We start from the raw sequence: 16,234 nt of genomic DNA on the forward strand, positions 1-16,234 counted from the left end.
AGTGATTTATTACTGTACTAACTGTCTCTTACAACCTCGTTCCATTATGTCAAGGTTAATACACATCTCCCCTTACCTGTATCCTGGTACCTCGATAAATACCACGACAGCGAAAGATTAATATGTGTATTGACACAGTATTTACAGTATGCTTTCTATCATGAGAAATGCCCAAATGTACCCCATTATTATCATCGCCTCACTACATTAAACTAAAACAAATACTATTGGTCAACACAGCATGTCGATAGTAGGCCTAGGCCTAACAGCAATGTTGCGTAGTGTAACATTTTATTAAGTTAAATTATTTCATGATAACTTATTTTAAATAATTTTAAGTCCTTAAAGTAAACAAAGTTCGTTGAGGCCCTCTAATGGCTCAAGTGCATGAACCACTGATTAGGCTAAGTTTAGGAAAGTGTTTGAAAATGATGCAACATGAGTTAATAAATGTACGACATACTACTCAAGATGTACAAATGAAATTCTTTAATTATTATAAAACAAAAGTTAGGCTACAAGTTATCACGTCAACAAGAAGCATTCAGATGTCTGATATGGTTATGTGCCGCCCTCTTATGGACATTGCAACAAATTGACAATACTTCAGGATTGTACATGTTGGTATGCAGCATTCACACAAGCACAAGTGAAAAAACATAAGCATAAAATATGATGTAATATATAGGTAATGCCAGAAATTATGCAAATTAGCCAAAAAATATCAAGACAACATTGTTTTCTCATATTAAAAAAAAACGTCGAAAGTAGAAAAGCAGCCCGTTCTGAGTTACATGAACATAATTTTTGGCTCAACAGTAATATACACATGTGAGGAAAAACAGAAATAACATTTCTAATCAGGGTCAACATTGATTTTTGAATGTTGGTCTGGTGAACTGATAATATTACTACTTTTTACTGGCTCTGATTAAACATCTCATTAACTGCATGTATATTTAACTTCGAAGAATAGCTGGAGAAAAAAAAAAAGTATAGCCTGTTAAGGAAAACAAATATAATGCAAGTTTTTTTTTTTTTTATATGAAGATTGCATCTCCCAATTTAAAAAAAAAAGAAAAGAATTTAAGACATTAATAAAGGATGGGGTAATTATCTTATCCATTCATTACTGATGTCATGTTGTTTCAGAGGCGGGTTGCTTTTGCCCTCCCCGGAGTCTCTGTTTGGACCAGGCTGGCTGGAGTAAGAGGCCTTCTGTATCTCACCCCTATCCATCGCTGTGTATTCCTCGCCCGTGGCTTTGGGCTCTTCCATTGGTGAGTGCTGCAGCATGTGATGGCTGGGGGGCGTGGCTGAGAGCATGTGATCAGGAGAGGCGCGCTCTGATTTGATGCTCAGGTTGAGGGAGGGGTGTGGCGGCGAGGAAGGAGAAGAGCACTGCGAAGGGTACGAGCAGCTTCCTCCTGATGCCATCCTGTGGACAGCGGCAGAAGTACTTGTAATAAATCATTCATGAATTTATTTGATATACTTTGTTTAATTCTATCATGTATGGTTAAAAAAGCCTCACCCAGGGCTCATCATGGACTGGTGGGCATCCTGGTGAGACAAAGGTTGCCAGGTGTTCATAGAATTGCGTTGAAAGCCTACAGTGTAACTCGGGTGGCTGTACTCTAAGACAGAAAGTGACCGTTAATGCTTCTTTTTAACAGTATAAACAGTATTTTTGTTACTGCATTATAATTTTGCAGACTGTGCTCTAAATAAAGATTGGGCCCCCACCTGAGGCCCCGTAGTTGCCCAGACTGTGCCCCAGTAAGCCTGACTTCCCCATCGCCATCATGTGGCCCCCAGCATGCATACTCTGATAAAGTGCTCTCTAGATAGAAAGCAAACAACAAAAAACATGTAACCACAAGGTTATTAAAATTATATCATAAAGTATATCAGTATCTAGTAAGTTATCTTATATTCACTTTGAGTTTGAGTACAATATAAAAATCGATAAAATTGATATGACAAATATTAATATTATATTTACCAGTAGTACTACACATATAGTACAACTTTAAATAATATTTTTATAAATATAATAATTTGTAAAATGTATATGAAAAATATTAATATTATACATTTATATTATATTATATAATATAATACAAAATAATTAATTGAAGTTATTATATATTGCTTATCGCATCATTAGTTATTGGACATTTAAATCATATATAATATAATATAATAATATAATATAATATAATGATTTATCAAATTGATATGACAAATAATACTACATTATGCTATATTATTAAATGTATATAATATAATAATTTATAAAATTGATATGACAAATAATATTACAAATTAATACTGCATTATGCTATGTTATGAAATAATATAATATCACATGAATATACACATGAATACTACATGAAATGTCGATAACTTTATGAAATGTCTATAATATATAACATGATACATGATATAACAATATACAAATTTAATAATATTAAATAATAATATAATATTCATAAAAGTTATATTAAAAATATTAATATTAATTATAAAATGTCAATAAAACATGACATATATACACATTTTCATGAATACAATGATTTATAAAATGTGTATAAAAAATATGAATATTATAAATGTGTATTATTATGTATATATAATATAATATTGTAGACAAATATTATGCTCAATTATGAAATGTCTATATTTAGAAATATCATACAACTTTAAATCATGTATTTTCATAAATAATTACATTTGAATATACATGAGCAACTAGAGCACTTGTTAATGATGTATTTACACAAAATTAATAAAAGGAGTAAGATAAAGTTCCTTCTTCCTCTGTACTTGAGTCATGTACAGTGACATAATAAAGTTTGGCTATGTATAGTGAGTCATTTCTGTGTATAAGTGAGTACTTTGGTAGACTCTCTCACTGCATTGGCCAAATTGCTGCGGGTTCCACACAGTCCGCTGTGAGCATCAATGCGACGTCCGTCACTGGTCATATTCAGAGGGGGCGGAGTCTTCATCTCCAAGGCCTTGCTCAGGTTGCCATGGGAAAACATCGAGTAGCCCAGACCTTCAGTCATATGGGAAGTGAAAAACAAGATGTGGTTGAAATTAGTTTTTCAGTTTCTCTCTCCCGTTCTCTCTGTCACTCACTGAAAGGAGAAGTTTTCCTTCGCAGACAACGTCTCTTCACTATCTATGCTTGCCACCTGTATGGAAACACACTTTGCTGATAAGTGTGAACTTGTCTTGATGTGATTGATGGCTCTGAATGTCTTGGTAAGGCTAATTTCATTGCTAGAGTTTATGTATCCAACGTACACACAATCAAATGTTTTGCATAATTTGACAGAATTAGAGGTTGATTGGAAATCACTTCTCAAGTGACATTTTTCTTGATTTCTCTGTTTTCACGATACATCTGTTTCATCTCAAGTTTTAAGCAAGTAATCTTACTTTCGAAAACACTTTTTATGGATAGTATTGATGGACAGTCATTGTTGAAAAAATTTCACTCAAATATTGAAATTAATGTATCTTTATGTAGATTGTTATAATTTTAATAATCGTTTTTATCATAGCTTTTCATTTATAAATACGGTAAATAAACTAATGAACAAAAAAAAAAAACCCACAAACAAATAAATAAAGATCTCATAACTTTTGAAAAAAACTTTTTATGGACAGTATTGTCGCAACTGACGGACAGAAATTTTCACTCAATAAATATATTTTAATGAATTGTTTATTGCCACTCTTTATCTAGATTATTATATCTTTTTTTAAATAATATCGATAACACTTTAAAATAACGATTCAAACTTTAGTTAACACACTGTAAAAATAATTGTTGGTTTAACTTAAAAAAGTAAGTAACCTGATTGCCCTAAAAATTTGAGTTCATCGAAATTAAAGATTTGAGTTAATACAATGAAGGAGATTGTTTTATTCAACAGAAACTAAATATTATGTTATCTGAACCACATGAATTTTCTAAGTTGATTTGACAAAAGAAAAAAGTTGTGAAAACAAATCATGAAAATATATTTTTTTTCTACAGCATTTATTAATTTTAGTTTATGTTAATTTCACCATTTGCTAATATATTATGGAAATCAAAAGTTGTGTCTTAACATTAGTTAAGGCACTGTGAACTAACATGAACAAACAATGAACAGCTGGATCTTTATTAACTAACATAAACAAAGATTAATAAATACTGTAACAAATGTATTGCTCATTGTTAGTTCATACATTAACAAATGTTAACCAATGAACCTTATTGTAAAGTGTTACCATAATATTTTTCATCGTTAAATTTCATTTTTGTCAGAATAAATGAAGGTTTAAAAATGTTAAAATAAAGGAAAGCATGGTTAAAAAATTAAATAAAATCAAAGACAATTTTATTAATGTGACCTTTGACCTGGAAAATAAATCATGTTAATTGTAAGTATCAAGCCCTGGGACATTAAAGCTCCCATAGTTACAGACAAATCACATGCTAAACCTGAAAACCTGAACGTCTGCCTCTACATCAAACTATTTCATATTCCATTTCAAGACCACCGTCACAATTAGAAGCTGCGTTCTGAAGCATGTGACACTTCTGCTAGCTTTTAGCGCTGGATTCTGACCACAGGTCGCTTTGAGTAGAATATTCCTATGCTGCACTACTAATAGTAATATGGAGGCGCTGCATCAAAGTCCAGCAGGTGTGACATTCTGCTCAGAAACCACAGCTCTGTCTTCAGATACTGTTTCATATGTGTGCCTGTATGTGTGCGTGGTTGAGACGGTGGGCTGTTTCATATATGAGAACTTCCTGTGCGCAAGTGCTAAAATACTCAACTTGGGGAGCGTTTCCCACTGCCTTTTAGTGTAACACCATCCGATAATGACTATAATAAGTGGTAAACCGTTTTAGTGGTTCGTCTACTAAACATTTAGTGGAACAGAAATACGGTTTATGTGGTACATATACCGTAGTTTATGTAGTTAAAACCACACTATGTAACTTTTTTTTGTTCGAAACAAACAAAATTGAAATAATGACTGAGTACCCAAACTAACAAGGAATATTCTCAGAATTTTGGATTACAACGTTCTTCTAGTAATCTGGACTTTAATGTTCTCAAAACATTATTGAATATTGTTCATGGAATGTTTTACTTCTGAAACGTCGTTGGTTGTTTGTCTAATGTTTTTTAAATGTTAGCCTACAACACTGTAAAAAATTATTTAAAAAAAGTAAGTAACCTGGTTGCCTTAAAGGGTTAGTTCACCCAAAAATTAAAATTCTGTCAGTAATTACTCACCCTCATGTTGTTCCAACCCCGTAAGACTTTCGTTCATCTTCGGAACACAAATTAAGATATTTTTGATGAAATCTGAGAGCTGGCTCACTCCTCCATAGGCTACAAGGTAATTTCATCTGCCAGCCCAGAAAAGTTAGTAAAGACATCGTTAAAATAGTCCAAGTGACTACTGTGGCTCAACCTTAAGTTTATCAAGCGACGAGAATAACTTTTGTGCGCAAAAAAACAAAACAAAAAATAACGACTTTATTCAACTATTCATTTTCTTCTGTGTGGGCCTCTGAGTGAGTTCACGAGAGCGCCACGACGCATGCGCGAACTGAGAAGATGACGCTCACGATCATTTGATGGGAAAGTGTGAAAGGTAAGCCATTTTGCGGCATCCAGGAAATGCACACTTTAGAACCATTTTAAACACTACATCGAGACCCATGTGCGTCATCTTCTCAGTTCGCGCATGCGTCGTGGCACTCTCGTGAACTCACGTCAGAGGCCCACACAGAACAAAATGGTTGAATAAAGTCGTTATTTTTGTTTTTTGTTTTAAATTTAAGTTTAATTTAATTCAAGTAAATTGAAATGAAAAAAATTTGTTAATACAATGAAGGAGATTGGTTTAACCAACAGAAACTCAAAATATTATGTTATCTGAACCACATAAATTAAGTTGATTTGACAAAAGAATAAATTGTGAAAACAAATCATTTAAATTAGAAAAATTATGAGCAATAAGTTATGACAACATATGTTTTTACATTGCTTCAACTCATCAACATAAGATAAGCAATTTCCTACTTTTTTTGTTATACAAGATTCAACTCATTTTTTTTAAGTAAGTTTAATGTAATTTAAGTTGAAATAACTTAAACATCGAAGTTGATTGTACTTAAAAATTTACGGCAGCAACTTTTTGTTTCAGAACGTTCAGAGAACATTCAAAAGTAATGTTCTCAAAATGTTTGCAAGATGATAAAATGAAATGTTTCCTTAAAGTTCGCATAACAACAACAACAAAAAAAAAACGTAAAAAAACGGATGTGTTTAAAGTTGAGAACATTCAGAATAATGCTTTCATAACTTAATGGGAACGTTAGTGAATAATGTTCATTTGAACATATTTTTGTTTGCTGGGTACATCATAAAGCCATCGTCCAAACCGTGTTTTGCCTTACACTAAATGATTATGGTGAGCCTATAATAATTGTATTTTAGAGTTGTCGGGACAGATTTCCTGGGAAAATAGACCATTTGGGTGTTTGGTACCTGGTGGCAGTAAGTGGCAGTTCGGCAGTCTGTGGAAGCCACGGAATAAAAGTATAAAAAAGGCAATTTCGAGTTTATATCACAATTCTGCCTTTTTTTTCTTGCAATTCTGAGTTTATATCTCACAATTCTGATGTGAAAAGTAGGGTAATCATCACAGGTTTCATCAGCCCAGCATGTTTGTTTAACAGCTTGCACCCATTAACGTCTGTGTTTCACTTCAAAGGAAACTTTGATGATGGTATTCTGTGAAAAATAAACACCATCTTCTTTTTTTCATTCTGATTTCGACATCTAAAGGCACAACAAGTCATTTTCTCTCTTATTCCATGGATCTCGCCCGTTTTCCTCCACTTGATACTACTGTTTTTCTGCCGCCACAAACATAGCTGAAAATGACATAACTGTGATGTCTGCTCCCAAAAAAAACGTATGTAGCCCCGCCCCCTTTTAGCGCCGCACTCATTGTGTAATGTCTTCCGGTTTGTATTTCCACAGCATGAATATAAGAATGAACCGCTCATTTTAAAATCTTCCGGGTCTAACTGACATTTGTTATGACATTCTCTTCAAACATTACAATGCTCATGATAACTTTCGTTAACTCTACAATAAGTAAATCCACTTCACCAGTTAATTACTCTTCGACAATTTGCCGCAAAAACTGAAGTTCAAAGACAAAATTCGAAAGATGGCTGCGCTCATGTTTCTCTGGCGCATAAGGTCTATAGCTTGCAAGCAAAACGGGAATGCGACAGTACCCGTAACAAAACAAGAATCAACATTTGCACAGCATTACGTATTCTGTGCGCTGACTAGCTTCAAAAAACAATGTTTATGTTGATAACAACGCCAATCTCTAAACCAGTTACTACTCTACTTGCCTATAAATAGCCCGTGCCAAGTTATAGTATCCACCATTATCTGATATGAATACCAAGTGTTATGTAACGTTATTTAAAAATGTTTTTATTGAAGATACATGTGTAGCTTTAAATATAGAACTAGCCTTTATTTTAATAGTGAATGACAAGTGTAGTTATGTTATCAAATATTTAGAAATGCACGTTTTCTAATACCTGAATGCGGTCCCATAAGGGCCGGATGAGAGTTGGAGCTGACAGAACTGGTTGAGCCCGGCCTGCTGCACAAAGGTTTGTAGGATGGAGTCCGATGGGCACCCAGGTTTGGATTGGAGGAGTTGCTGTAGCCGTTTTCAGTACTTGCACCCATCACTTCTGAAGGGAGGAGCGATGGAGCCTAATGGATTTAACACAGTACTTCAGAAGAACGCATATATGCACATTCGGCTCAGAAATTGCCATCTGAAAGATTCTACTAACATAATAGCGTTGGCGAGCGATGGAGAGGTCCATGCCGTCGTGATATTTCTCCGTTCCCATCGGCACGCTGTCTTCGTGTTCGAGCTCTGAACTCTCCAGTCCCAAACCTTTCCTTCTCAAAGTCTGGAGCGCTCAGAGAGAAAGAGGGTGGAAGAGAGGAGAAAAGAGAGAATAGTATGAGGAGAAGTTGGATCAGGAAATCACACAGGCTGAATTCGAACCTCCATCTCCCATTTGAGCACCACAGCTCGGATATAATTCTGTTTTCTAATGAAATACTAAAAGAAATGTAAAACTTTACACAATTTTATGTTAGATACAATGTATATATATATAAATATATAAATATACAAAGTGCAACACAAATATAAAAGCTATTATTTTATAACTAATATTATATATACACTAAAGTTTTTTTGTTTTTGAGAGAAGTCTCTTATGCTCACCAAGGCTGCATTTATTTGATACAAAATACAGTAAAAACAGAAATATTGTGAAATATTAGTACAGTTTAAAATGTACAAATGTTCAGCATCATTATCAGTCACATGATTCTTCAGAAATCATTCTGAACACATGCTGATTTGATGCTCAAGAAACATTTCTTATAATTATCAGTGTTGAAAACAAGTGTGCTGTTTAATATTTTCATGGAAATCATGATATCTTTTTTCAGGATTCTTATAAAAATTTCAAAAGAACAGCATTTATTTGAAATAGAAATCAAACTTTTGTGACATTATAAATATCTTTACTGTCACTTTTGACCAATTGATTGTGTCCTTGCTGAATAAAAGTGTTGATTCCAAACTTTGTATATTTTTATATGTATATTTTTTCATTATAATTATAAAATAAGAAAACAATGCAAAATAAAGCAGTTTCACTAAAGGTCTGGATTTTTTGCTCTAAATATACAGGCACATCTACAAATCTGTTCAAGACAAAACATCTCCAGCTTCATGTTTATAAAATTCTCATGTCTATATTATGCCTGTTTAAAATTGGGACTTTGCTTGGTTACTTTACAATTAAATTAAGCACAGTGAAACCGTAGCGGTAGCCCACCTGATTTGGTGATTTATTAATAATGAAAACACTTCAGAAGGGAGAGATTTGGCATGTACCTCCAGTATGTCAGTATTTGTACGGCTCTCATGAGGTTCACTGTATTCGGTGTACTTTAACAGAACTTTGTCCATATCAGTGCTGGCGTACTGGAAAAGACGGTTAGTGCTGTTGAAGATGATGAGAGCGATCTCACAGTCGCACAACACGCTCAGCTCGTAAGCCTTTTTCATCAGACCAAATTTGCGCTTGGTAAATGTCACCTTGAAGAAGAGAACAAACCACAGGACCATTGTTACAAAAACATCTGATAGATGCCACAAAGCTATAATGGTTTAACTTCTCACGCTGTGTCTTTTCGGAGTCTTTTTTTGGACATGTTTTCTTCGCCCCTAAGTAAAAGCCGTGTTTCACACCTTGAGATAATTTGACCTGGATTAAAATATCGCTTTCTGATGTAGAGCAAACGTTATCTTAATCGTTAATCAGGTGTGAAAACATCACATAATTTAGTCCTGGTGGTCTGAAGAGAAAGGAAGGTCCATGTCTGTGTGTTTTTTGGCCGATATATCATAAGATAAAGGTATATAAACATGAAATCAAAATCAAAAGAAACAAGCCTGGTTTTAGTTTGCACAACTGATCGTTGCATATCAATCCAACTGAAAATAGTTTGTTGTCATACTATATATTATTAAAAACATCTTCATTTAAATATAATTTTCTTTGCCCCTAAAGTAACTTTTTGGCTGCCAAAACCAACACTGTGTGGGCGGAATAAAAAAATTAAACAAATTCACTGATAATACAGGCTAACATCCACCAATCAAATCATATTAAAACCAAGCCCCACCCAACATTACTTCCTACTTAATATTCACTTTCACACAGAAAACGTTTGAATGTCATTTCCTGTTGAATTTAAACAGCGTGGTATGAAGTGAAAAGAGTACAGACCTGACGATTTCGCTGATCAAGAATCCGAGATATCTGTATTTTCTTCCGTCCCATGATGCTTTGTGTTCAGAGCGGGATTTTTCTAAATCAACAGGACTAAAATGTAAAAAACAAAATGTAATTTATTAGTAGAATGTGTGGCATGTGAAACACTTGTTTATATAATTTACAGAAAATAACAGAGATATGAGAAATTGAGCATAATATATATTATAAAAACAATATATTTTGTAGTAAAATAGTATATATCTATATGCACAACAATTCACAATCATCATATTTCTGCAGAAACATATGTATTGCTTTTGTAAATATAATGGTAACTGCACATGCGTGATGTATACCAACTTCAACCCCAACTTCCCATCCAAGGATTACGGACGTTTGTGTACTTATACCCTCCAGAGGGTTAGTTGGGAGTAAAGTTAGCCCAGGCGCACAGGCTAACACCCCCACAGTCTGGGTTATCCCAGCACAAACATGAGCATTTCCACAGGGCACAGGTTAAAAATATGACATCTCTATTTAAAGGTAGAGTAAAGTACGCATTAGCGTTACAACCACACTTATAATAATAGTGTTTCAATGAAGGGAAAGTTCCTGTCCACCCCCTGTTCTCCCACGAGCGAAATGGACACCAACAGTTGATTTTGGGGTGGGGGAGGGGTAGTAAAGTTTCCTAGTTGAGGGTCATCATTCATCAGAAAAGTTTGAGCCAATTAGAGATAATTGGTGATGCATTTCACAGATCTTAGCCTGGGTGATTGCTATAGCTAAAGCTAACAACTTTGGCTTAAAAATAAAACGTTAAAAATCTGCACTCAATACATCTGCTTTGCTATTTTAAAGCACATTCATAGTGAAGTTGCACAAGAATAACTATTTTTAGAGCTAAAATGCTAGTAGCTAACAATTTGGTGAGTTTATTGCAGCTAGAATCTGCTAAGCTGTTAGCTGCATTTGACGACACTGAGATCTAGTTGCTGAGATAAAAAGCAAAAAACCACGAATATAGTCATTTGATGTTGATAAGAAGCACACTTAATTTGACATAGCAAAAAGATCTGTACGTCTACGTTAGGCTTGAAGCTTCATTTGTCTTGGCCTATAAATCAGTGAAATACAATCATAAAGTTGGCTTTGCTAATGTACTTGCTATCAATCCCACTGGGAAATGTCTTTCAGACCTACCCCTGCTGTTAGCATAGTGGCTAACTGCTAATGTAAAAGCCCCGGGACTTCAGCTATGCTTTTTTCCTCTCATATATTAGGCATGTGTAACCTCATCTATTTTTAAAATCTCAAAGCCAATGGTTTACAGAGAGAGCGCCGCTGTTCCCACGATCCATGAGTGCCCGTTGCCACACCCACCCCTTGGCACACAGGCAGACAAGTGGAGGAATCCTTGTTTTGTGCCATTATAACCATATAAAGAGAATACCAGAATGATATTCTCCACGCACACACACACACACACCTAAAGGATTTGACAGGTGGCCTGCATCAGGGTCAGGCAGTTGGTCATGAGATATAAATGTAATGCGAGGAAGTGAGAAGCATTTGTGACAAGATTGCTATCACCAAACTATGTGTCGGGCTAAGTTTAAAGTTCCTCAAATTTGTCAATGCATTTGCTTTTGCATCTTGCCAACCAATGTGACTATAAGCGACATTACAAAGTTCATCTTTAACTCTGGTTTTTAGTGACTCACAGTCTAAAAAACTGATTTATGATGCTATAGTAGACATAACCACAGACAGAAATGCCATGTACAACACACTCTTCATGGCAATTCATAAATAAGTTTTGGCGAATGTTTGTTTTCATGCTGCACCACTGACGGTTATAGGAGTGAAAATCATACATTTTCGCATGAATCAAATTGTACGAACTCAACCAATTTGCCAAAACGTAAAATTGTTACATTTTCTTATAATACATACACAAAAAACACTTAATTTTAACATTTAAACTTAAATAGTATGAAATCATATGAATTTGGCACTAATTCGCCATAATGTAAAACAGTTAGCTACATTTTATCATGAAATGGGGTTGTCTATTTCGATTTTTGAGGCCAAACGCTGTGGTAGAAATCACCTTTGGTCATCAAGCACGATGATAAATCTTTATATTAAAATTCTATTTTAAAAATATATAAACTATACAATAATATATATTTTCTTATTTATACATTTATATATTTTCTTATATATTATTTATAAATATTTTCTTATTATAAAATGCAACAAAAAATTTAACTGGAAATTCACGATTCGGTTTTAACAATGCCACGCTAAAACAAAAATTTGACTAATTTGAATAGATTGCACACAATTAAATAGTGACAAAAAAATGTGTTGCTCATTTTGCCACTGCATACAGAAAAATAAAATAAAAATTCAAGTGTAATTTACTGATTCAGCTGGACTGCACATGAAATTACATAAAAGAAAAGTTCGTAATATTGCAACTATTGCACCTCTGGATCCTGTCTGCCCTCGGTGTACATTCAGCTTCCTGTGCGATTCTCCCAGAGGCCAGACAGTGGAAAAGAATCCACACAAACAGTGGCAGTGTTACATAGCACTCGCTTTGGGGCCGGAGGGAACTAATTTCTGGGTCCCTCATGGGGACAACCCCACCAGAGCTCCAACAACAAACACCTTTTGTGCAGACTAGTCAAAGCTGTTGGAGCTGGGGAAGGCAACTAAATGAGCTCTATAACACTAGAGCAAATAATTATTTGCTAATGGACGTCAAAACTGTTTCAAAACCACATGCAACTGGCACCTGTAGCGTACAGACACTTCAGCTGTTGGTGGCTGAAGCTAATGGTTTGTATGCGCATGCATCGGTGGGATGAGAAACTTGGGTGAGCCAAAAATAGTAAGTAAGACTTATATTTGCATACCAAATGACAAGTGCAAACGGTCTAAGAAGCACAATAAGCAAAAGGAAGGCTGCATATGCTTTATAAACGGTTATGGCACAACATTATCGTTTGTATTATTATTAAAGCACTTAAATTGTGCTGCAGTAAATGCACAGTTTTAGGATATGCGCTGGACGTATGGTTTCTGTATTTTGCAAAATGCAGCAAGGTCCCTGGGGTTTAAAATTACATCCAGGTGCAAGGACATCTATTAGATTTGCTGCAGGATTTCACCTTTTGGTTGACCTTTGTGACTGTTCAAGTGGCAAAGCCTGCAACTGCAAGGTTCTAGGTTTGATTCCCAAGGAGTGCGCATTGCATACTACAAAATTGTACATTTAGAATGCAATATAAGTTGATTTGCCAAAATAAAGAAATGATCTGCTGAATCAAAACATATAATTGCATATCCCAAAGGAATAATCATCTTGAAATAACGCTAAAACGGTCAATCTGCACATTAACCAGTGTGTTGAGGAAAAAAAGCGCTAATAACACTTTATGTAATAAATAATACATTCTGCATTAGTTTCTCACATTCTCAAGGTAACACGGCGATAGTGGCTAGATTAGAAGTCAGTGAACGAAAGGCCTTGTTTTTGTGCTGAGCTTCTATGCTTTCAATATTTAATTGTATATATATATATATATATATATATATATATATATATATATATATATATATATATATATTGTTAATAGTTATATAAATAGTTCAACCTGTCATTCCAATAACTCTCCTATTCCAGGGTCACTCAAATGTAAGACTAAACGCAAAAACATAGCAAGCTAGACTGTTATATACTTATATAGGCTATAACTATAGCTATTTAAAATAATAATATATCTCACCTGGTTTTGACAATTAACCAGTCGGTTGAGTCGTTAAGAACAGCGTCACCAGTCAGCAAAAGAAGATGGATGAGTTGAATGAGTTAGTTGAGTTCACATCACCTGATGATCGTCGAGCTCTTTTTGACAACAGCGCATCTCCAGCTGTTCTTACTGTAGCAGCATCATGCGGAGAATACCACGCCCCCTCAGCGTTTCCATTGGCTGAAAGAGACGCCAATCATCTCCAGCTGTTCCTACAGTAGCGTCATCATACAGAAAATGCCACGCCCCTCTGGCGTTCCCATTGGCTGAAAGAGACGCCCATCACCTTCGCCTGTTCTCTGGTCTCACCCGCCTCTATCGAGTTTTATTGGCTGCTAAAGACGCCATCACTTTCATTGTCATTCATTTAATGAAAACCTCATCCGATACTCTAAATGGACACTTAAATATTAAGCGTACAAGGGGCATATTTAAAGATGTTGTTAAAGTGAAACAGCGAAAAGAAGGAACTAGCCTAGCTCTCTCTCTCTCCATAAGAACACTGTCGTTTAGCATATCAACACTTTATAACAACGTTTATTAACAACAGTTATTTAGTTTGGCAGGAATTAATTTATTTATAGAAACATGGGGAAAACGTTATGAAACAATGTTATATTTTATTAATTATAGTTCATAAATATGTGCAGGAAAAATCTGTTTTCTTATTAACGATTCACATTATTAAAATTCATCTGAAATTCCAAAAATAGCCTACCTATAGGCTATCTTATTTTATTTACAGTATTGTAATTATTTTTTACAACATTAAACATCACCATTTATATATATTCACAATTTCATAGGGGACAGAACTTCATTGCATGCACTGAGCGCACTTTCATCTCAACATGCAATGCAACTTTAGCTTTATAGTGTAAAATATCTTAGCAGACTCGCACTGGCTACTTCCCATAAAAAGTGACAATGAGATGCACATCTACTGTACATGCTGTGAAGAGGTTACTAATATCTCTCAGCATTTCTCAGAGGCTTCAGTTCCCCTCAGAGAGTTTAATCTGCATGTCATCTGATGCAAGAATTAGCAAACTCATGTCATGCTCCCGAAAGTCCCTCAGCATCCCCACTGCAGGAAGCTCAGTGTATTCCCTTCAGTCTGGAGAGAATACATAAAAATATTGATTTTAAAAGGCATTTTGAATATGGCTTATACATATCTGAAAAATGGACCAAATTCAAAATACATTTTCACAGTGATGCCAGAAGAACCATTTTTGGGTTCCCCAAAGAACTTTTCAGTGAACAGTTCTTAGTGTGAAGAACATTTTAAAAATCTAACCTAAACAACCTTTTGAGCAAATGAAAAGTTTCCATGGATGCTAAAGGTTCTTCATGGAACCTTAGATGCCAATAAAGAACCTATATTTGATTCTGAAGAAATAACCTTTCACAGAACAGTTCTTGAAAGAACCATTTTTTATTAGTTTAAAGAACATTTAAAAAAATCTAAAGAACCTTTTGTCCAATGGAAAGGTTCCGTGGTTGTTAAAACTTCTTCTTGGAACCATGGATGCCAACAAACTTTTATTAACTCAAATGTCCAATGAAGCTCTTTCTGATTAAATTAATAATAATACATTTGTAATGCGCTTTTCTTAAACCCAAAACGCTACAGTAAAATAAACAGAGCAGTACAACAATTAAGAAAAACAGCCTTAAATAGATGTGTCAATCAACTTTTTAAAGTGTCCCAACGATGGTGCATTTCTGATGGTAAGAGGAAGCACATTCCATAGCTTGGGGGGCTTTGTATGAAAAGGCTCTTTCCCCCATGGTCTTAAGCTTACATGAAGGCTGATGTAGCAAAAGAGAGTTAGCAGAATGGAGAGAACGTGTACAGTCCCATATAGTGCCTTGTATGTTAAAATAAGAATTTTAAAATCAATTCTCGCATTTATGGGAAGCCAGTGCAACTGTGAAAGCACCGGTGTAACGTGTTCACGAGGAGAAGTACGAGTGAGCACACGGGCGGCAGAATTTTGAATATACTGTAGCCTGCTCAGAGAATTAGCTGGAAGGCCAGAGAACAAGGCATTACAGTAATCTAACCTATAGCTGTAATGAAGGCAAGCCTTTCTGTGTCTGCAAAAAGAGAGAAAAGGTCTGAGTCGAGCAACGTTTCTCAGATGGTAGAAAGCCGTTTTAGAGATGTATTTTTTATGTGCTTCAAATGTTAACTGAGGATCAAAAATTACACCAAGTTTCTGCACCTGTGAAGTGGGAATTACCATGCTGGAGTCAACAATCAAACTAATCTGCTCGGCCTTACGAGTAGCCGCCACTATACCAATCTGCTTTAATTCAGTTTTGGAGCCATTCAGCTAGGAACTTATTCTGCATCCATATACTGATCTCTGCTACGCAAAGCTATTAATGAGCAATGGACATCAGGACTAGTGGTGATGTAAATCTATGTATCATCCGTATCATTATTTCCTGATGATCTGCCCAAGTGGAA

General features: G+C 35.0%; 1 protein-coding gene across 2 annotated transcripts; it reads right to left on the bottom strand.

Annotated features, from left to right (window-relative positions):
* Nucleotides 1-469: 469 nt before the first annotated feature.
* Nucleotides 470-13,895, bottom strand: mef2b (myocyte enhancer factor 2b). 2 transcript variants are annotated; one of them, XM_079890138.1, is made up of 9 exons: nucleotides 13,732-13,895; nucleotides 9,944-10,039; nucleotides 9,046-9,249; nucleotides 7,919-8,041; nucleotides 7,655-7,835; nucleotides 2,919-3,064; nucleotides 1,747-1,843; nucleotides 1,535-1,637; nucleotides 470-1,438 (listed from the first exon to the last, which is right to left on the bottom strand). In XM_079890138.1, exons 2-9 carry the CDS (start codon nucleotides 9,995-9,997, stop codon nucleotides 1,114-1,116), a joined length of 1,233 nt encoding a protein of 410 aa, XP_079746264.1. In that variant the 5' UTR covers nucleotides 9,998-10,039; nucleotides 13,732-13,895; the 3' UTR covers nucleotides 470-1,113. The 2 variants fall into 2 exon arrangements, with proteins under 2 accessions (XP_079746264.1, XP_079746263.1); XM_079890137.1 differs by having other exon boundaries at nucleotides 2,901-3,064.
* Nucleotides 13,896-16,234: the final 2,339 nt, after the last annotated feature.

Source organism: Squalius cephalus (genome assembly GCF_949319135.1).
Source record: "Squalius cephalus genome assembly, chromosome: 13".
Taxonomy (NCBI): domain Eukaryota; kingdom Metazoa; phylum Chordata; class Actinopteri; order Cypriniformes; family Leuciscidae; genus Squalius; species Squalius cephalus.